The 22,532-nt window shown below is 45.4% G+C and overlaps 1 protein-coding gene across 2 annotated transcripts in view; it reads right to left on the bottom strand.

The window, feature by feature from the left end:
• Positions 1-22,532, bottom strand: part of USH1C (USH1 protein network component harmonin) — a 119,537-nt gene that overhangs the window by 34,899 nt on the left and 62,106 nt on the right. The window contains exons 15-17 of one of the 2 annotated variants that reach the window (XM_053287649.1): positions 17,495-17,544; positions 3,327-3,479; positions 1,320-1,436 (exon numbers count right to left, since the gene is read on the bottom strand). In XM_053287649.1, the coding sequence (XP_053143624.1) occupies positions 1,320-1,436; positions 3,327-3,479; positions 17,495-17,544 (320 nt within the window). Of the gene's footprint in view, positions 1-1,319; positions 1,437-3,326; positions 3,480-17,494; positions 17,545-19,840; positions 19,909-22,532 lie in introns of both variants that reach the window. The other variant, XM_053287648.1, reaches the window with a different exon arrangement.

Below are 22,532 nucleotides of genomic sequence, written 5' to 3' on the forward strand. Positions count from 1 at the left end.
TTAGACTAAAAGAGGCAATTACATATTTATTTGAGGAACCTGTACCCAGGTTCGCTTTTAAAACAAACATAGGTAACAGTCATCCACACAAAAACAATTCACACAAAAACACGTACTAGTGCACGGACAGCTGAATGCAACACAATAAGGTCATTCTGCCGACCGTAGCTGCAGGGCTGGAGAAGGCTGGTGGGAAGTCACGAGCTTACCTGCTTTTCCCCCACATAAGCAGCTGTCCTCTCAGACTGCACCCACATAGTCGGGCTGAGAACAAGAGGAGAAGTCCTCCTGTACCCCAGTGTGCGCAGTGTGAGCAGCGCACACTCTGCTCTGTGCGGTCTAGCCATAACCCTAAAATGGCAGGGGGCCGGGGGGGGGGGAGCCCAGCTACTCATCAACGATCGCACACATGATCGCCTGCTGAGGTAAAACAAACCATTGATTCGTTCTGCCTTGGTAAATGGCCAGGTAGAGAAGTTGGGCTCCGCAGATCTGGAGCAGCCTGGGAACAGAAGGCTTCTGGTACTCCAGTCTAGAAGACACAAGCTGCCCTGGGAAACCCTGGAAGCTCATGTCATGAGAATCAGCTCAATGTCTGAATAGGGCTAATGATGATTACTAATTATTTTCTATGGGTTCGATTTTGAAAGCCAAACAGCCAGTTAGTCCTTCATGGTGTGGCAAAGGCTCATCACCATTTCTCTTTTAGAGTGTCCAGTAGGCCAGCTGGTGCTTCTTAATGTGAGCTAATGAATGAGACAGTTTTTTAAAATATTCTGAATGGGGAGCCGCCAGAGCTTAGTAAGGGGACATATCCTACACCACCTCCAGCTGTTGGGAGGGGCTGGTTTGTGAGCGAAGAGAAATTGCAGTTTTGCAGCTGGGTGAGGCAGAAAAATGGACTGAATGAGAGAGCTTGTAGGCACTTTGAAGTGCAGGCCCTCTCTCAGGAAATCTGACATGAGTTACCTGACTTGCTCCTGTTTTTCATGCTGTTTACCTACAGCTGATGCTCAACTTACATATTTGTACATAAACCAAAAATTACAGGCTCTGTAAGGTTCTAGTAATCTCTCCTCCAAAGGAAGTCAAAATGTGGCTAGCTCTGACTCCTCACTAGTCAGCAAACTGGGGAAAGCCTAACAACAGGAAAAAAGTATCTATTTGCCATAAGTGAAAATATCTTCTCATATAAAACTTGAAAAAGCAAGCAATGATTAGAGACAATCTGGTAGCTACACCTGCAAAATGCATCCTAGAATCACTAAAGAGGCAGCCATTTCAGATATCACAGCAGGTGGTTTATAACATTATTTTACCTCAGGAGAATCATTCTCCACAGAGGAAATTTGTTCTAATCGTGTCTGGCAAAGCTTTTCCACCCAGTGCTGGGTTTTTTCTGATTCCTCTAAATCTTCTCGCTCAGTCTCAGATACCTGAGTTGTATCATAATATATGACTACTGTTATAAATATACAGTTAGAGAGTCAAACACACAAAATTGCATTTCACTGTTAAACATGCACATAAATCCAGCCTTCTTATGATTCATCTCCATCTCTGTATAATTTCCAAGCAAATCTTTACTCCAACATGTCATGTCAACATGTCATGTCTGAGTGATACACCACTCACTGAGGCTCTAGACAGGATACAAGTGTGGAGCCGAGGCAGGTTTGGTGGGGAGAGTGGTCTTAGCCCGCTCTCCCCGCACACGAGCAGTCGCTCGCTGCTGGATAGCCAGACCGGCTGCCCAGATGAGTGGCAGCTTCAGTCAGGCACTCAAACACCCAGCCTCATCTCGCCGGGGAGCTCTGGGTTGTTGGGGGAAGGGGAGCACCACCGCACGTTGCCCCGGCCCCTGGAAGGCACCGCGTGAGTACAAGCAGCCGTGGCTGACACATGATGAAGCCAACAGGGTTAATGGAGCACTCACTCCATTAGCCTCATTAAAGGGGAGGGGTTGTTAGGTGGGCTAGCCACTGTAGAACCAGCGGGCTCGCCTGCAATCACTGGAAACTGGGCTAGGCCCCCTTAGACCGGTTTCCAGTGATTGTGGGAACAGCCTCCGTATCTCATCATTCTGTGGCTTGCAGATGAATGTTTAAACTGCCTCACTAAAAAATCATTGAGACTATTCACATGCAGAATTCTCTCTATGGATAAGTACACAGAAAATAATAATCTGACCTTTGGCACAATGGGCCAGTTCTCTTTTAATATAATGGTATTGAAGAAAATGAAACATTTATCCCACCATATAAAAATTCATATAAATGCAATGCCCCAAGGCACAATTCCTTTTATATTTGAAAATTACATCTGCTGCATTTTTTCAGATCAGTTTTTAGATATAATTGCAACTACATAGGAACATAGGAAGCTGCCATATACTGAGTCAGACCATTGGTCTATCTAGCTCAGTATTGTCTTCACAGACTGACTGGAGGGAACTTGGAACCTTCTGCTCTTCCCAAAGCAGCTCCATCCCCTAAGGGGAATATCTTACAGTGCTCACACTTCTAGTCTCCCATTCAAAAGCAACCAGGGTGGACTCTGCTTAGCAAAGGGGACAAGTCATGCTTGCTACCACAAGACCAGCTCTCCTCACCCCTTCCCCTCCCCTCCATGGCTATCTATTTCCCCATCTCAGTGTTAACCTCAATTTAAAGCGCAGCTGAACCAAATATTACTTTCAAAAGATTTTCTTGTGAGTTTTGAAGCAAAAGTCTTATTGGCATTTACTCTAGATGTAGAAAGCAAATGAGAAGGTTGACTTGATTTTTTTGATTCAGTTAGCTGATACTATTGCATGTTCAGTTTATGATGCTACAGACAAACAGATCAATTATATTAACAGGGACAAATCAAATCAAGGCACAATTCTCATGTACAGCTCAAAAGCTGTCAGATTGTTAATAAATATGATTTGAGAACTTTTAATATCTTCGTCAGATCTGATTTAAGAGCTGTATTTGCTATATCAATATATTTTCCAAACCGTATTAGTTTAGTATTTCTCATCTCAGCCTTTCCTAGGGATCTTGCTAACAATAAGGAATAGGAGAAAGTAGATTCTGTATTCTTCATCCTTTCAAGAAGATATGTGCATCATACATATATTATGACGTCTAATTCTAAAACATACTGAAACAATTGTTTGCACATTGATATTACAGTCAATCAAGAATGACCAAAATGCAGCTCTTAAATTGGTCAGAACATTTCCTGGGGTCTCTTAGCTAGCTTATTTAAATTATGAAAGAAATGGTAAAAGCAAAGAAAAAAAGAAGTAAATATTGTGGACCAGATAATGAAAAACATACCTCTTGTACAAGTCGGTTGATTTTCAGCTGTTTTTCTCTCTCCAACTTCTCTTCTTTTTCCTCGAGAAGTTTTAGCTCAAACTCCAGTTCCTTTTTACTCTTTTTCTGTTCACTGAGACTGTCACTTTTGGATTTCTTTTTCTCTTTACCTTTCTGGTGGTTTTTATGATCATTATATGCATTGATTACTTTATTAAGCTTTGACACTGTAAAGGTTAGATCATCTAAGAGTACAAATACATAAGCACTTGTCCCAGAAAATTAAGACCCATAAATACATCCATCTAACATGTATGAATGCTGAGGTAGGTGGGGGGAAAATACTGATAATGAATTTCATTTTAATTAAACCTTCTTGAGAGGGCGAGATATACTGGACCTGTTAAATTTTAATATAAAACTAACAAGGCAGATAGCTATCTTACCATGTCACATGTCTCCATAACACATTGAAGCTATTCACATGACCGCGCAAAAGTGGGCTATTGCAGCCCAGCCCGCTTTCGCATGGTCATGAAAACCACTGGGCTCACAGACAAGCCTGGTGGTCCTCTGGCGGCGAGCCCGCCTAAAAGCCCCTCTCCTTAACCCAGGTTAGTGGAGCAAGCGCTCCTCTAACCTGGGTTTTCAGGTCGTGAGACGCTGCGGCAAGGAGATCCATGACTCTCAAGGAGACCCCCGATCATGAGGCTCCATCAAGCCTCCCAGCCTGGGGGGTCTTCCCAGCATGCCCCGCGCACTCACACGGGGCATGCTGGGACTTCATTGGGCCGGGGGGCCCCTGATCCCCACTGCCCCTACTGGCTCTGTGACAGAGCCAGTAGTTGTGTGGGCAGCTGATCCGGCCACCCAGGGCAAGCGCTATGCTTGTGTGTGAGGAGAGCGGGCTAAACACTAACCCTCTCAGCACTTCACACTAATTGTGTGAAGCGCCTCATTGTCTGTATGCAGATGTAATGACAAACCATAGTGATCAAGCCTTGGTTTGATATACTGGTTTCTTAACCAACTATGGGTTGCACAAATCATGACTGGAGTCCAAATTTTCTTCTTTTATGCAGAAAGGATAGGTGAAGGGATGGGGAAAGTATGTTAACCCAAGTCTTACTGTCACATGTTTTTGTCATGACAAAAATAATGCTTTTGTCACATCTCTGTGCAACCACAGAGTGTAGGCTGTATCCTTTCTGCTTTTGTGTCATCTCTGACCATTCCAAATCAAGGGGAAATAATGATTCATTGGTTCCTATTAGTTTCAAAAGTTGAAGCATTTAGTTTTTGTGCCAGATTCAAGGCAATAAAATAACAGTAGTCACAAGGAATGTTCCAATATAGAAATGTTTTCCTTTACAAAGTTCATGATTAGACAATGAGGTCATTCACACAAGTGAAAGCTATGTTCTACCCAGTTTTGGGAGTGGTGTGCTCCCAATTTTCAGTTTTGTGGGTGCAAACAACTAGGTAAGACAAGAGAGAAGTGACTGTGTGGAAACAATGTAGCAATAGCAATAGCAATAGCAATAGCACTTACATTTATATACCGCTCTATAGCCGGAGCTCTCTAAGCGGTTTACAATGATTTAGCATATTGCCCCCAACATTCTGGGTACTCATTTTACCGACCTCGGAAGGATGGAAGGCTGAGTCAACCTTGAGCCCCTGGTCAGGATCGAACTTGTAACCTTCTGGTTACAGGGCGGCAGTTTTACCACTGCACCACCAGCGGCTCACCGGTGTAGTAGGAAAGCTACCCAAATTTTCCTCTTACCTTGCTTGCACACAATCACTTCTCCCTCCTCCTACATAATAACAATAACAATAATAAACTTTGTTATCTGCCCCATAACAAATGTTCTATGGGTGACTCACAACACAGCACTAAAACATCAAGTAAAAAGACATAACACATGTTAGTTTATGGTCAGAGATGCACCTAGGTAATTTTGGAGCCTGGACCTAAAGGCCTTTGGAGCCACCCCCCCCCCCGAATGGAAGTTAAGCATAATTTTTTAACAGGTAGATTCTTGAGGGCATAAACCACATCACGCTGGTCAGACTAAAGAGGATTTGGGGGACCCCAGGTGGTGTGGATGTCCTGGACTTCAGCCCTGAAGTCCAGGGGTAAGAGCGCCTCTGCTTATGGTGTGGATTAATAATAGAATTTGACAACTAAAGGGTGTAGTGATCTCCCCTCCCCTTTCTTAATTGGTAGTGGAGTGTGTTCAGAAGTGTGCTTGGAATCTTCTGGAGACTCCAGTCCATCAAGAAGCAGAGAGCTCCTGAGGGAGAAAATGAGATTTTGGAAACCTACTGTTTTATAAACTTGCTTCTTTATTGCAAGTAAAGGGGAGAGGGTACTTCCTTTCAGAAAGAGAAGGGGAAATGGTTTTATGCAGGATAGTATTAGTCAGACTCTGAGAGTTAGCAAGGTTGGTTGGAAAGTTGATGTTGCTGTAGCACAATATTGCTAAAATAAATTAATAATTATGTTAAATGTGAATTGTAAAGGATATATGCATTTATGTAGCAGTGTAAATGTTTAATAAGGACGTCCTTGGAATCTTCTAGAGGTTCCAGTCCACCAAGAAGCAGAGAGCTCCTGAAGGAGAGATTTTGGAAACCCAACCCTCTGTTTTATGAACTTGCTGCTGTATTGTAGTTCCTCTTCAAACAAGTTATGCACCAGTCTGAGACTCTGGAAAAGCCTAATCAGCTTGTTGCATGTCTGTTTCCTTTATTTCAGCTGCACACCCACCAGACCTCTCGTAGAAATGGTATGAACTGTGCAAAATTGGTTTTGAGACAATTTTCTTAAAAGAAAGAGACTGGGAGTTTGAGTTTTTATTTATCAAACCACATGCTACTTTGTGAAAAAGAAGCTATTATAAAATAGCCTTATATCATTGTATATATATGTTTTTATGATTTGTAACATTTTGTAAATAGGTATTTGAAGTTTATCTTTATGTGTGCTTAACAAATGCATATTTATAAATGCTTTCAATACTTATAAATCCTTGAGTTTGCCATTAGAAATTGTCTTTAGTGCAATCACTAGTGGAAATACACTGTTTCAGAACATATCGAGACTTGAACCCAAGCCCTCCCCCCATTTCTTAAGAAGAGGGGTTACAACATGAAATCACAACACACCAAAAAAGAAAAGAACCCCCCAAACTACAATACAAAACAATTTAAAAACTTTTTTTTAAAGTCAGATCTAAAAACCAAAATTTAAAAGGCCTAAATGAACAAAAGGTTCTTTACCTGGCACTTAAAAGAACAACGTGATTAAACCTACCTAGTTTTGCACCCACACAACCAAACATTGGGAGCACATACAGCTCCCAAACCTGGTAGAACACAATTTTTGTTTGTGTGAATGACCTCAATGGCTTTTACATAAGTGCTCACTTATTTATTTACCAAATTTATTGACTACCTGACTTCCTTCAACTCGAGAAGATTTACATAAATTTAAACAGCGAAGACAAAACAACAACAACTCACACACACACAAAACTAAAAGCCTGGCAAAATAGATAAGTTTTCAGAAGCTTCTTAAAGGACAGAAGGGAGGGGGCATATGTCATAAAGAAATGAATCCAGTATTTCAGACATCCAATACATTACATAGCATATTGCCAAAATAACATAGCATGCAACTACAAAGCAAAATCCTAGCTTTCTGTGGCAAACCAAATACTTATATGGAATTCAATTAAGCAATTTAGCCCAGAGTTTGGAATGACAGATCTGTTAATGGAAATTACAGGATTTTATGTCCCTAAATATATTGATATCCTAGAGACTAGCTAGTACTGCACAAATCTAAAAGAGTTTTTTTTTAAAAGATGTATAACAATCAACAGCTACCTTGAAGCTGTTGGATTAAAGTTTAAGTCAGGGCTCTATGTTTCCTTGAGTAAAACCTCACTAATTAGGCCCAAATTGTAACTTTAGTAATTGCCAGTGAACTTTCTTGCAAGAAGTTATGATAGCTGCTTTAGGAAAGGCTGAAGACTGAGAAACAGAAGAAAAATGATAATTCAACTGGCATACTGAACAGGTATGGATGAGTGTGATGATAAAGGCAACTTAATTTTTAATTTTAAAAAACCCAAGTCTTTGCAGTACAAACCCATTGTACTACAGCACACTGAGGGAAAAACAGGTTGCTCACCTGTAACTGATGATCTGGTAGAGATCCGTCGATATCCATAAGAATGGGTTCTGCGCCTGCGCAGGAGCCCCACGGTATCCATGCCTGAGCTCGTCGAAGTGCCCAAGCCACGCCCCCACGCTGCTGCGTGCTATAAAAGGCGCGGCTGAGGCACGTAATCCCTCAGTTCTTGGACGACCGCCGTGGAGGACGATCATCCAACAGGTAAGTTCTTCCATGATAAAAAAGAAAAAAAGCATCTCAAGAGGAGAGAGCCACACACCAGTACGCACATAGACGTAGCACTACTGCAGAGGGGAAGGTCGGGAGGGTCTTATGGATATCGACGGATCTCTACCAGATCATCAGTTACAGGTGAGCAACCTGTTTATCTGGTTCGAGATCCGTCGATGCCCATAAGAATGGGTGTTTGGCAAGCTCCAAGAGGTGGCGGGAGCAGTAGTAGGCTAAAACAACACCTGTTTCAATACGCTTCTCCCGAAGGTAGCCTCCGCAGCAGAGCGTACGTCTATGGCGTAGTGTTTTACAAAGGGGGATTCTGAAGACCAGGTAGCAGCTTTACAGATATCCCTGAACGAGACTCCAGAGAGGTGTGCAGCAGAGGAAGCCTGAGCCCTAATGGAGTGGGCTTTAATGGCCTCAGGAGGCGATTTGTCCTGAAGATGATATGCCAGCAGGATGAGTTCCACCAACCATCTGGACAATCTCTGCCTTGAAATGGGAGAACCTATATTCGATCCCGTATAGGATATAAATAGTCGATTAGACAGCCTGAATGGTTTCGTGCGGTCCAGGTAGTATAGGAGGGCACGGCGTACATCCATAGCATGCAGTGACTGTTCAAGAGCAGAAGTAGGGTTGCCGAAGAAGGTAGGTAAGATGATATCTTGGTTTAAGTGGAAGTCAGATACCACTTTGGGCAAAAACGCAGGGTCGAGACGCATACGGACCTTGTCTTGAAGAAATATCGTGTAGGGGGAGTCGACCCTGAGAGCTGTCAGTTCACTTACACGCCTAGCCGACGTGACTGCAACCAGGAAGGCTGTTTTCCAAGAGAGTAGCCTCAGGGAAGAGGTGGCCATGGGTTCAAAAGGAGCCTGAGTCAACGAGGAGAGAACCAAAGATAGGCTCCATGGTTCAACCGGCATCCTGATTGCGGGGTAAACTCGCGACAAACCTTTCAGGAAGGCTTTGCTCAGAGGGTGTGAGAATAATGACTTTCCATCACCTCCCGGGTGGTATGCAGACAAGGCAGCTAGATGGACCTTCAGGGACACGTTAGCAAGACCCTTTGCTTTCAGAGATGTAAGGTATCGTAGAACTTCACGGATGGAAGCTCGTTTAGGAAGGAATCCCTTGGTGCGTGCATAAGATCTAAAACGATCCCACTTGTGCTTGTAGTTGCGGCGCGTGGATTCCTTGCGTTGATTAAGCAGAATATGAGTTAACAGAGTATCCTCCACACAGTTAGATGGAGGGTCTGGACATCTGGGTGCAGAATGAGACCTCCGTCTTGAGTTAGAAGATCTGGATAGCGAGGTAGGTGCTTGTAGCAGTCCTTTGCCAGTCTGCGTACTTGTGGAAACCAAGATTGTCTTGGCCACCAGGGAGTCACTAGGATGCAACTGGTCGGATTAGAAAGAAGACGGGCCACTACTCTGGGTATTAATGGCAAAGGGGGAAACATGTAAGGTGTTTCCAGGGACCAATCCAACTGAAAGGCATCCCCGAGTGAAAGGTTGTCGTGGCCGGCTCTTGAGCAGAAGCGGACGCATTTCGCATTCTCTGAGCAAGCAAAGAGGTCCACTGAAGGCCGCATCCAGTGGTCGAAGAAGGGAGCTATCACATCTGTCCGGAGTTCCCATTCGTGTTGACGGTCTTGCAAGAAGATCCTGCTTAGGTCGTCCGCAAGGGTGTTGTCCAGACCCTTGATGTGTACAGCTAAGGGGTAAATGCGGTGCAGAATGCACCAGTGCCACATCTGAACACTGAGAGCACACAGGCTGCGGGAGACCGTCCCACCCTGGCGATTTATATAGGCTTGAGCAGTTGTGTTGTCGAGGTGGATCTGGACAACTTTTCCCCGAAGGATGGGCAGGAAGGACTGTAAAGCTTGGAAAACAGCTAGAAGCTCCAGGAAATTGATGTGCAGTTTGGCTCGTTGAGGGGACCACTTCCCTTGAATCTTGTGGTTGCCGCAATGGGCCCCCCAGCCTTGAAGTGAGGCATCTGTCGCTATCCAAGCCGAAGGGGAGGGGGTCTGAAAGGGCACCCCTTCGAGTAAGTTCTTGCGGTTCGTCCACCAGGCGAGAGATCGAAGTATCTCCGGTGAAAGTAGAAGGCGCTTCGTTTGACTGTCTCTGGCGGGATGAAATACCGATAGAAACCAGAGTTGGAGCTTTCTCATTTTGAGTCTCGCATAATGGATTACCGTATTGCAGGAAGCCATTAGACCCAGAAGACGCTGAATCACGCAGGCTGGTTGCAGAGGATGTTTCTGAATCAGGGAGATGAGATCCTGAATGCAGGTGAATCTGTCTGCTGGAAGAAATGCTCTTTGTTGCCCCGTGTCCAGGATGGCTCCTATATAGGAGATCACGGGCGCTGGTTCCAGATGCGATTTCTTCCAGTATATTAAGATGCCCAAGTCGTGAAGCAGGCTCACTACATATTGGATGTGCGAAACTAACTCGCCTTTGTCCCTTGCAGTCAGGAGCCAGTCGTCCAGGTACGGATAGACCGACACGCCCCTGGTTCTTAGATGTGCAATCACCACTGCCATACATTTTGTAAAAACCCTCGGGGCGGTGGACAATCCGAAGGGTAATACATTGTATTGAAACACTTTGTCGCCGACAGTGAATCGTAGGTATTTGCGGTGGCATGGACGTATGTTGATATGAAAATAGGCGTCCCTGAGATCCAACGTTGCAAGCCACCTTTCCCCCTGGAGCAGCGGGAGGATCTGTTGCAACGTCATCATACGGAACTTTTTGACGTGGATGAATTTGTTCAGGCGTCGTAGGTCCATGATGGGTCGTATGCCCCCATCCCTTTTCGGGATTTGAAAGTATTTTGAATAGAACCCCGTCCGCCTGTCTGCCCATGACACCGGGGCAATAGCCCCTTTCTCCAACAGCTCCCTCACTTCCTGAAGTAGTCGAGGTGAGGCGGGAGTGAGCTTTATCCTCGTGAAGTGTGGTAGGGACCTGAACTCGATCGCATAGCCAGAGGATATAATCTTCAGGACCCAGCTGTCCGATGTTATATTGTGCCATGCGGGGGCATGGCTTGCCAGCCTGATCAAAGGCTGGGACGGAAGGTTGGAGAGATCCGTCAGAGTTGATGGAAGAGCCCCCGCTGGCGGGAAAAGGGGGATATGTGGAGATAGGGCAGGAACAGGTGTCAATGGGCAATCTACATCCTCAAAGGCGCTTTTGAGTATCCTGTGTCTTTGTACGTTGGGCTTGAGTATTCTTTTTCTTCTGATAGAAAGGTCGACGATGATAGGAAGAGTAAGGTTTTCTGAAATCACGTCTATCTTGAGTTCTGAAAGACGAACGGAATTTGCCATAGTTGCTGCGTAAGGAAGAGGAGGAAGTTGATGTAGAGGGGTGAGTGGTAAAAGTCTTAGCAGTAAATTTTGATTTTTTTAGCTGCTCCATAGTTGAGTCAGTAGTTTCACTGAAAAGACCAGTGCCATCGAAGGGCAACCCCTCTATCTTGTCCCTCATGTCCAATTGGAGGCCAGTAGACCTAAGCCAGGCATGTCTCCTCAGTGTTATCGCTGCTGTCATAGCACGTGATTCGCTTTCTGCCAAGTGCTTGGCAATGCTGAGCTGTCTGCGGGTCAAATCTCCTGAATCTTCAAGGGTACGACGAAACTTAGCCTTAAAGTCCTCATAGGGTAGGGAGTCCAGTTCAATCTCCAGTTGTTCCCAGAGACCATGGGTATATTTAGCAGTGCATGCTGCATAATTTGCTACTTTAATTGACAGGCAAGAAGTTGAATAGACTTTTCTTCCCAGCAAGTCTAGTTTTCTACCCTCCTTGTCAGGAGGGACTGTGTACCTTTTGCCAGATCTGGAAGCCGTGGCACAATCGATGACTAGCGAATTGGGTGCCGGGTGTTTTATAAGGCACCCATTGTCCTTATCTTGAACTCTGTAGAGATTCTCTAATTTTTTGGACGTGGGAGTGGAGGTGTGCAATACCTCCCAAGCACATTTCGCAGCTCTTGTGATGACTGGTAACATTGGTAGTGCCACCGGGGCAGTAGATTGGGATCTCAGCATAAAGTTATATACTGGGTCATCAATGGTGGCCAATTGGGAGCATATGTCCAAACCTAGAGCATCGGCCATGTTGCGAATATGCTTATGGTAAGCCTTGAGCTCATCATTGGGTGAAACGTAGGTTACTGGAGCCACGTCTGTGGGTGGTTCCACAACAGAATTACCATCCTCCGGATCAGACTCGAAGTCTGAGGAACCATAATGTTCCGAAGGGGAAGCGGGTGGTGGTTGATTATCTGTATCCCGGCCGGGAAGGGTTTGAGTAGCAGACGTAGCCAGAAGTCCCGACAAAGATGTTTGTGTGGCTGTAGAAGCCAAGTGAAGTACTGAGGTTTGTGTTGTCTGTTGGCTCACCGCTAGTTGGCACGTCTGAGTGGCCACCGACCGAAAAGCGGAGAGGGGTCTGGCAGGAGTGACTGGTCCCCAGGGCCTGTCAATATCATCCCTATTTGGACCTGCAGGAGAAGAGACGCCCAATGGGTGGCGGTAGCCACAAGAGTGCCAAGGCATTTGAGGGTGCAAGCGGCTGGGTGATGAAGGAGCAGGAGGATGCGATGGTGTTGCTAATTCCCGAGGATCAGCTCCAGCCGAAGGAAAGCCAGTGAATGTCGAGCGACCGCTCGAGGTCGAGTCTAGGAGAGAGAGGAGAGAACGAGTGGCAGCCGGAAGAGATTCCTCCGCGTCGACATCGACGATCTGGAGAGAAGGTATCGGTGGTCGATACCGAGGAGTCACTTGCGTCGACGCCGAGAGGATTGGAGTGTGCAACGTCGATGACAGGGGCAACGCAGGCTGTGGTGTCGACGGGGAGGACGATGATGCCAGAGGTGTTGGAGCTGGAGAGAGAGCTCTCGCCGTCGGCATCGAGACTGGTGCTAAGCGAGGAAGAGTCAGTATCTGATCGGTGTCGAAGGTTGCAGTTGTTCCAAGAAAAACACTGGGGGGACGTTCGGTGTCGAGCTCATTCGATGCCGACACGGCAAGATTGGAAGATTGCGTCGGAGGGTTGTCAGCATCGCATATAATAGATGCCGGAGGAGGTAGCAACACAGCTGCGTGTACTGCTGGCGCTGTGGAAGTTGTTGACATCGACAATGCCGGTTCCCCTGTGGGTAACACTGGTTGAGCCGTGGAAGGGGACGGCGTTCGATCTCGACGACTTTCCTGATCTTTGCGATGCTTGGAGGTATGTGACGCGGAGAGATCCTCATGTCGTCGTTTGGTAGCCCTGTCACGCTCCTTGGAGCTGTGGGAAGACCTTGAGGCAGTAGACGCATCTTGCTTTGACGACTTTGCCGAAGACGAGCGCTTTTCCGACGTTGAGGAACCCTTCGATGTTGAAGTGATTTTGGCGGGAAACACGTCAGAGGGTTTACGGGTACTCGATATCGAGGAGCGATTCGGCGTCTTTTGCGCTGGTGTGGAGTGCGCAGCAGACGTCGAAGGTCGAGGCGTGCCCGGTGTTGAAGGGCTCAAAACCTCATCATATATTGCCGCCCGCAGGCGAAGCGCTCGGTTCTTTCTAGTCTGTTTCGAGAAGGACAGACAGATTTTGCAGGAGGAGACATTATGTTCCTCACCGAGGCATAACAAGCAGAGGTCGTGCAGGTCTTTAGAAGGTAGTTTCGCTCTGCAACCCTCACACCATTTGAAGGATTTCTTTCCGTCAGCCATAATCAGGTCAAAAGCCGTTCCGTGTTCGTTTGCCAGAAGTTACCGCAGCCAGTCCAAGTTCGAGGTCACCAAGAATCACCGTCAGCCGTTCCGTAGTCAGATCCAACAAAGTCCGATATTCCAGTCCGAGTCAAAGGTTATACAGGAAGAACGAAAGAGGAATTTTCCGACGAAGAGGCACAGACCGCAGGTCTAAGACACAAGGCGGTCGGAAAAGAACTGAGGGATTACGTGCCTCAGCCGCGCCTTTTATAGCACGCAGCAGCGTGGGGGCGTGGCTTGGGCACTTCGACGAGCTCAGGCATGGATACCGTGGGGCTCCTGCGCAGGCGCAGAACCCATTCTTATGGGCATCGACGGATCTCGAACCAGATCAGTCTGAAACTTATCATGAACCCATTTCCCCTATTAATTAAAAACATGTATAGATAGGATTTTATTTGATGGGCAAATGCAGCTGCATATTATTTAGCTCTGACCTAAAGCAAATCTAAAAATCAACTATTTTATTTTCTGCAGTGGAATTCTGATTATATCAGAATGCTCAATATGTTTGCCCCCTTAATATTCTCTTGAAGAGAGAGCAATGTGGCAAATTCAGCCAATTCATTTACTAGAGGCCAACAATGATTAAAGCTTATAGTGGTGGCTGGTGAAGCAGGCCACTGGATAAAGTTCAATGGGTAGGGGAGGCCCATGCCCAAACTGGCAGCTATTGTGAGGCAGCAGCTGGGACAGCGGGAGGCTAGGTCAAAAGCAGTACCCTGCACAGCCATGGGCCAGAGGCATTACTGGCCTGCCCAAGTGCTGTTGGGCTGTCAGCAGCTGCATGCCTGCATGATGCTGACCCAGTCATCTGCTGTTTCCATTGCCACCCAGCAACGCTCAATGTAGCCTCATCCCCCTGATCACTGTTCAGTGGCAATGGCTGAGAACTCTGTACCATCTCACAGGTTACCCCTTATTAGTTAAATAATTATGCCCTTCATGAGAATTTAATATCATCACTTCTGTGATTTAGAAGTGAGCTGACAGTTTGTGACCATCGTTTAAGTTAAAACTCAATCTCTTAGGATTATTTGGTGCTGCATGTTTTATATATCTCAATAACTATGCTAATGACAGCTTAATGAAACCTTTAAATTGCTTCTGTCCAGCTCTGGAATCTATCATTATGGTTTGTAAACGTATGCATACAGACTGCAGCCCTGCGTGTAGTAGGGTGTACATGAAACCTGTATGCCTGGTTCTGTTCAATTCCTAACCAGATTTGAATGGAACCGGGCATGTTTGGTTATTACCACCTTGGGGTGGGGGGATGCTGCCTAGTTACACAGATGGCCAGTGTGCATGCACAGCAGCCTCCAAAATGGCCACCATCAGTGTGAAGAGGCCCAGAACAGGCCGAGAACAGCCTGTAAAACACCAAAACTGGGCTAGATTAAGACTGGGGGTGGGGGCGGGAAGGCAGGCAGAAGGGGAACTGCTAAAGACACCCCTCCCGTGTCTACAGCAGTGCCCCCCAGAAGTTATTCTATTTTTAAAAAAAAATTAGCCAACATCCAGACTAACGTCACACAAGCCAAAGAATGTTCCACATGGGCAATGGGGAAGTGTGATTTTTACCAGTCCCTCTTCTCTCTGCAGCTACCTATGTCTCCCAAAAATATGTCCCTGCCCAGAGCCTTCATATTTTTGGGAGTCACAGAGGAGTTGTAGCAGGAAGGAAGGAATTGGCAAAAGTCGCCTATTAAAAGACACTGTAAAACATTCTTCCATGCACATTACATTGATTTGGATACTGGCCATTGGTCCCTAACTTAGGGAAAGAATGAGGACTGCACCTTAAAGAATAGCATATTCTTAATAAGAATAGCAAAGTTGTTGCTTCAATACAACCATACTGTTTACAGTAGGGAGCTGGTTGAGATTGAAATGTGTCACCTTTGAAACCAGAGGCTAAGACTTAAGGGAGCAGTCAAAAGTCAATTTACAATGCAAGTAAGGGCAATTGAACTCAGAGGAGCTTACATTTGAGCTTACTTTTTAATCATCTCTATTGGACAGGGTTGTAAATGGTTCACAGAGCATTAGACAGTGGACATCATATAAAACAAATGAAAACATCTGTTCAGTCCATTAACATATATGTTTCTTATACACTAATTTAAAATAATGTCAAAGTGTCTGAATTTATTTATAATTGGGGGGAAACTGCCAGGGTTTCCAGTCCTTAACTATACCACCTCCCTCTGTTACCACCAAGATTCCTCACAACTCATCCTGCTCCAGCCTCTGGCAGCTCCATTGCAGCCACCCAGAAAAGGATGCTGAGACTGCAGTGCATGTGAGTTCACAAGGCTGCTAGGGCACTCCATTGGGTACGGCTGGGATCAGAATGGGGAATTCTCATGTATTTTGCAATGGGGACTCTGGTGAGGGTACTGGGTGGAAGGAGGGCTTATTTGGGCCATGAGAGGAGAAGGATGAGGAGCCGACTGGCTGGCCGTTTGGCTGCCCGGGTGCATCGGTGCAGATGGCTGGCCCCTGAGGTACCCGACTTTTAGTTCACATCTTCTCCAGAATGGAGAATGTGTGTTCACATATCGGACAAATTTATCCTGAAGTCCCTGTGAGCTATCAGGGAGCACTTCACATACAATTCGGGTTTTTCATTGTGTGTTAGAGAGTAACCTGATTTATATCCAGGGTAAATAAAATTCACTTTTTGAGTCACTTTTAGGGGGGGACTTGGAACTCACAGTAAAGCCTCACAGTAAACCTGCAGGAAAGCCTGCTGTCTGGGAAAGCTCCAGGCAGCTGAGGAAAGAAAGTCCACAAAGAGGAGGAGGAGGAGGAGGAGGAGGAGGAGGAGAAACAGGGTAGGGGGGAAACCCTGCTACCCACCACTACTGAGGCCTCTGGGGACAACAGGAAGGTGAGTCGGGAACCAAAGGCTAGTGCTAGCCCCGTATCTTTACACAAATCATATTTCCCCCCATGAAATCTCAGTTGAAAATATGCTTTGAAAGAAAATTTAATGTAGAACAGCCTTTTACCAACATCTTCTGGTGCTTGGTGAAAGGGGTTTTGTTTTTTTTACTGTACTAACAAATTAACACTAGATACTCAGTGCCTAGAATAAAGAGCTTTGTTAGCTCCCAATGAAGCCAGTAGAAGACAGGAGCAGTAAACATCACATAAGGGAGCTTTTCTCATAATCAGTGAGAAGAGCTCAAGGGCGGGCTGTGGGGAAGCTGGGTTTGACCTACCTTCCCCATAGATGATCTCCTCATTGTTCCTGGGCAGATGGATTGCCCGCCCAGATGACTGGCTGCACTCCTGGCAGCTCTGGAGGTCGGGGTGCCGGGATGCGCCACCATGCATCACCCCACCCCCTGGAGCTCCAATAATGCACCACACAAGTGCACAGTGCATTATTGGGATCCCCCCTCCCCCCTGAGTGTGCCAGCCATGGCTGCAAGCAGCTATGGGGCTGACACATGATTTTAAAAATGAGGTTAAGGGAGCACTCGCTCCCTTAACCTAATTTGAGAGGGAGGCTACTTTGGTGGGTTTGCCACTGTGTAGCCACCACGACTGGGCCTGATCCTGGCAGTTCAAACGAGCGTGCAAAACCAGGCTGGGATTCCTTAGCCTGGTTTTGCATGCTCGTGTGAACAGCTTCAAGGTCTGCTGTTTTACTTGAACCACAAAATAATATGGACCTAAATCTATGTGTATTCACATAGAAGAAAGTTCCACTGTGTTCATTGTGGCTTACTACTAGATAAGAGTGCACAGAATTTCAGCCTCATTTTTCCTGCAGATATCAACAGGTGGGATATTTGTGAATATGCAAAATGCATTATAATAAAAACAAAGTATTCCCCATGTTCATGCTTATAAATAAATGTACACGAGTCTACAATTTATTGGGAAAAATACAAACTGGATTAGCATGCAGTTTCCACAGCAACCTCTATCTAGACTTATCACGCTAACATTCTTTGTACCTTGTGAATTGTGGGAAATTTCCCTTCATACCGATAAAACCATCCAAAAGCTATAAATATGCAAAGGAGAAAAACATGACTGAGAACAATGCACTATACACACACATGCACACACACTGGTAGTAACTGGTCTAATGCTGCTTTAAATATGTAACTAGTATAATGCTTCTTTAAAAGAAAAATTAACACTGTTGAGTTAGCCATACCTCTCTCTTAACTTCAGATGCATACAGTTCTTCCAGCTGTCTACATATTTATATAGTCTGCAGACACAAACCTTGATCTAGTGATCACAATGTAAGGGTTCTGATGCACACAAGAAACTCCTGCACTTGCCAAGTTTCACCATTCATATCAGTGGAGAGGGTACCCACTCAGAGCTGCTTGTCAACTGAAGTGAAGGGGGAAGTCCGTAACCACAGGAACTCTGTGTCCACAGTACACATGGAGCGCTGAACCAAAGTCTAATACTTATGTTTAAAAAGTAAACCCCCAAACAATTTGATATTCGTTTTACAACACACAATCTTCAGCAAACAGAAACCATTTTCGAACACAATATGCAATATTCATATACTTTGCCTAATCATTGATTTAATTAGTTATACATCTGATTTAGGCAGCAGTCAGTATTGCAGGTTTTTCTAGGAATTCACTTGCATTGGAAGTAATGAGTACTGGCAAGCCAATTCTGTTTTTGCAACGCACAAGAGATATTCTAGACCAGCTCAACCCAAGACTATTTTTTGTCTTATTTGAAAGGTGCAATGATAAATTGTAATGCAGTAATATAATTAGAAGTATTAAAATTAAATCCACATGTTCCACAGACAGCACTTTTAGAGGGAAGGGAGATCAGTGAAAACTGCATCCCCTCCTCTTCTATGTGTTCCTGGTTGCTCAGCAGCGCTCTGGCTGAGCTCCAAAGTAGCCTGTTGAGAGAATGCAGCTCCTGGTTCACCTTTCTAATGCTGTGGAACATGGGAGCCAGTGACAACTAACTCGTGAAAGAGTTTGTAAACTTTCAAAATCTACAGCGTACTTCTAGATGTTCAGAGCAAAAATAAAATGTAATGCATAGAGTTCTTACAAATTGCTTCTAAGTTACTTGGTTGTCAACAGAACAAAAGAAGAATGTGGTGTCTGTTCCCTTTGTTCCTTGAACAACTGGTGGCCAACAACCAAACCAACAAAACTGTGAGGCTCTCCACACAAGCAGTGTAGAGTCCACACACGGGCATTCAGCCCTTCCAGGGTGGCTGGATCAGCCGCCCACACAATTACCGGTTCTGCCACGGAGCTGGTTGGAGTGGCAGAGATCGGGGGTCACATGGCCCCTGGAAGTCCCAGAATGCCCTGCAAGAGTGTGTGGGGCATTCTGGGGAGCCCCCCTGGACACTAGGAGGCTTGTTGTATCCTCCCAGTTGGGGGTCTCCTCGTGAGTTGCCACAGTGCGGAGCCACACCTTTGCAGTGACTCACGATCACAAAAATGGGGTTAGCGGAGCCAGGGGCGTAACTATCATAGGGCAAGGGGAGACAGTTGTCTGGGGGCCCACTGCCATGACTGACTCCCCCAGCCGCGCAGCCGCCCGGGCTTCCTTCAGTTGTATTCATTCTCCGAAATTGATGTGAGTGTGAAGACCTGGAGCGACCAGAACAGCATGGTTTTTTTTTGGGGGGGGATTTTAAAATCTTGTCTCTGGGCCCACTGCAACCTTGCTACGCCCCTAAGCCGAGCACTCACTAAGGAGAAGTTTAAGGGGAAGCATTTTAGAAGGCTAGCAGCCGGGAGCTGTGTGGCTCATTTTATTTCTCCTGTAGAGCTTTACCTCTGAAACGTACTATCAAAGCTTTTAATGAACCACAATTAGTTCAACAACAAACTTCATTTCCACAAATTCTGACTTTCCCATTCTTTGAACTCAGTGTGGCTACTGTGGTGTGCCACAGTAGCCACACTATGTAGCCACACTGTGTGCCACAGTAGCCACACTAGATAACAAGCAAGTGCCTTCATTCACTCTGGGTTTTTCATAGCATGATCTAAGCCTTTCCCTGATCATTGCTTTGGTTTTCAGTGTTGCAAAACAAGTCCATATAAGTGCCTTGTTCAGCAAATCTAGTATGATTTCCTGGTCTATTGAAAAGCCTTATAAGGTATTGCTTCCTTGTTCCATATATATACCTGTGTTTAGCATAGAAAATCAGTATTGGTAGTGCCCCAATAAGAGAATTATGGGTCAATGAAGAAGAGTTTAGTCCAGTGCTAAGGCTGACTGTCAGGAGGAAGAGCAGTGCAGGAAGTATGGAAGTCAAGAGAGGAAGCCAAGGTGTTACTGCAAACCTGTTGGCTCTCTTTCAGGTTCATTCCATTCATATCATCGGTTGCAGGCTGGCCAAGTGCAGTTTCATCTAAATTTACAAGAGAAACAGAAGAGAAAAGAGAAAAGGAGAAAGAAATGATGATGCTTTGGGGTTCCCTTCCCCCTTAGTGATGAAAATAATTAATGCAGAAAGAACATTTCCTAATTCCTAAAGAAATGTCCTAAAGAAATCATGCATTCTGACTGCTTCTGGGCTTTTTTCTGAAGAAACCAGAGCTTCCAGATGGCATAGCAATCCACTGGGGCCAGATCAAGACAGTATCCAAATCAAGAGGTCATTCACACAATCAAAAACTGTGTTCTACCTGGGTTTGGGAGCTGTGTGTGCTCCCAACTTGAGGTTATGTGGAAGCAAAGTAAGTGGAAAACCTGGGTTGAAGTGATTGTGTGAAGTAAGGCAGGAACCTGGGAGAAAAACTGCTCTCCTGGAGAGCCTCACAGTTTTATTGTTGATTGTTTGCTGCCAATCCCAGAGGTACAGACTGGGGCTTCCTAAGCCCGGTTTTTCACATGTGTGTGTATCCTCAATCACTTCTACCCAATATTTCCCCTTATCTTGCTTCCATACAACCAAAAATTGGGAGAACACACAGCTCCCAAACCCAGGTAGAACACAGTTTTTGATTGTGTGAATGACCTCCAGGCCTGCACAACATATGACTTTACAAAAAAAGCCCATTAGTAATGTATTGTGGCCTGTCAGGTATTTGGTAGTCCTCAGGGAAAAAAGAAGCCAACTGAGTCTCTGGGAGATTGCTGTACAAGCTCTCCTGCTTTCCCTTATGTATTCACATGTCCATTTCAAAGACTACAGTCCTTCCAAAGTCCCTTATGAATTTCCCCTTCTCTGGTTATCAGACAAGGGGGTTGGGAAACACCTTTCAGAAGCAACTCAGTTGCATAATTTCTGATTAAAGTAAAGGTAAAGTTGTGCCGTTGAGTCGGTGTCGACTCCTGGTGACCACAGAGCCATGTGGGGCTTTTGGTAGAATACAGGACGGGTTTAATATTGCCTCCTCCTGTGCAGTATGAGATGATGCCTTTCAGCATCTTCCTATATCGCTGCTGCCCAATATAGGTGTTTCTCCTAGTCTGGGAAACATACCAGCAGGGATTTGAACCAGCAACCTCTGGCTTGCTAGTCAAGTCATTTCCCGCTTAGCCATTAGGTGGCAATTTCTGATTACTAGAAGCAAATTAGCAATAGTTATTGATATGCAAAGTTTTTAGTTTGACCAAACTTTTATACAGGCTTAATTAGCAGTTAAAGAGGTCATTCACACAAATGAGCACTGTTCTACCCAGGTTTGGGAGCTGTGTGTGCTCCCCATTTTTGGTTGTGTAGTAGAAGGAAAACCACGGTAGAAGGAAACCCTGGGTAGTTTTTCCTCTTTACCTTGCTTCCATACAATCACTTCAACCCAAGGTTTCCTCTTACCTTGCTTCCACACAACCGAAACACACAACTCTCTGACCTGGGTAGAACACAGTAGAGATCTGTTCAATGCGTTCCAGCACTTCTATTTCAAGACACCGAAATGCTTCTAGTTGCCCCAGCCAAATGGTTTCGGTGGTGGATGAGAGGGCACTTTAAAAGGAGAAGGCCCTTCCTTGCCCCTCCACTATCCCCTGTCACCCCCCTTAGCAGTGCTTTTTTGTATTCAGCAGCTGGGCTTTATGTTTGTCTGGCTGCAGCTTCCTGGGAACAGGAAGGAAATGATGTCTGAGCATGTGAGGGCACCATCTTGAATGTTCAGTGTTGCTGAACACGCAAGATGACGTCCGCACATGCTCAGATGCAGTTTCCTTCCTCATGCTGCCCAAAGGCTGCTGGGAACAGGGAACAGGGAACAAATGGGACAAAAAGAAACACAAACTCTGCAAAAGAAAAGCAAGGAGACAATAAGTGAATTGAAACGAGAGTTTTGAGGAACATTTAGCTAGAAGTGTCAAGGGGAATAACCAAACCTTCTTTAAATACATCAGAGTCAGGACACCTGCCATGGAGATGGTTGGTCTCTTAGATGATATGGGAGTGAAAGGGATTATTACGGAGGGTTTGGAGATTGTAGAGAAGCTAAATGGGTTCCTTGCATCTGTTTTCACAGCAGATGATACTGAGCAAATACCTGTGCCTGAGTCAGACAGAGTCAGACAGAGGCGACGAGAGATGACGTTCTAAACTGTCTGGGAAAAATTGAAAATTAACAAATCGCCAGGGCCAGGTGGCATCTGCCTGAGAGTCCTTAAAGAACTCAAATGTGAAATAGTTGGCCTCCTTGCAAAAATATGTAACATCCCTACAATCAGGCTCTGTTCCAGAGGACTGGAAAGTAGCCAATGTAACACCCATTTTCAAAAAGGGATCCAGGGGAGATGCAGGAAATTTCAGGCCCATGAGTGTAACGTCTGTGCTGAGAGTGTCAACAGGCATTTGGATAAAGGTGATCCAGTTGATATAGTATACTTGGACTTTCAAAAAGCTTTTGACAAAGTTCCTCATCATAGACTCTTGAGAAAACTTAGCAGTCATGGGATAAGGGGACAAGTTCATGTGTGGATTGGTAACTGGTTGAAGGTCAGTGTAGAATCCAAGGGCAAGAGTTGTGGTATGCAAGGACAAGGCAGTAGGGTGAAATGAGGAATATTAAT

Source organism: Hemicordylus capensis, chromosome 1, assembly GCF_027244095.1.
Source record: "Hemicordylus capensis ecotype Gifberg chromosome 1, rHemCap1.1.pri, whole genome shotgun sequence".
Lineage (NCBI taxonomy): Eukaryota > Metazoa > Chordata > Lepidosauria > Squamata > Cordylidae > Hemicordylus > Hemicordylus capensis.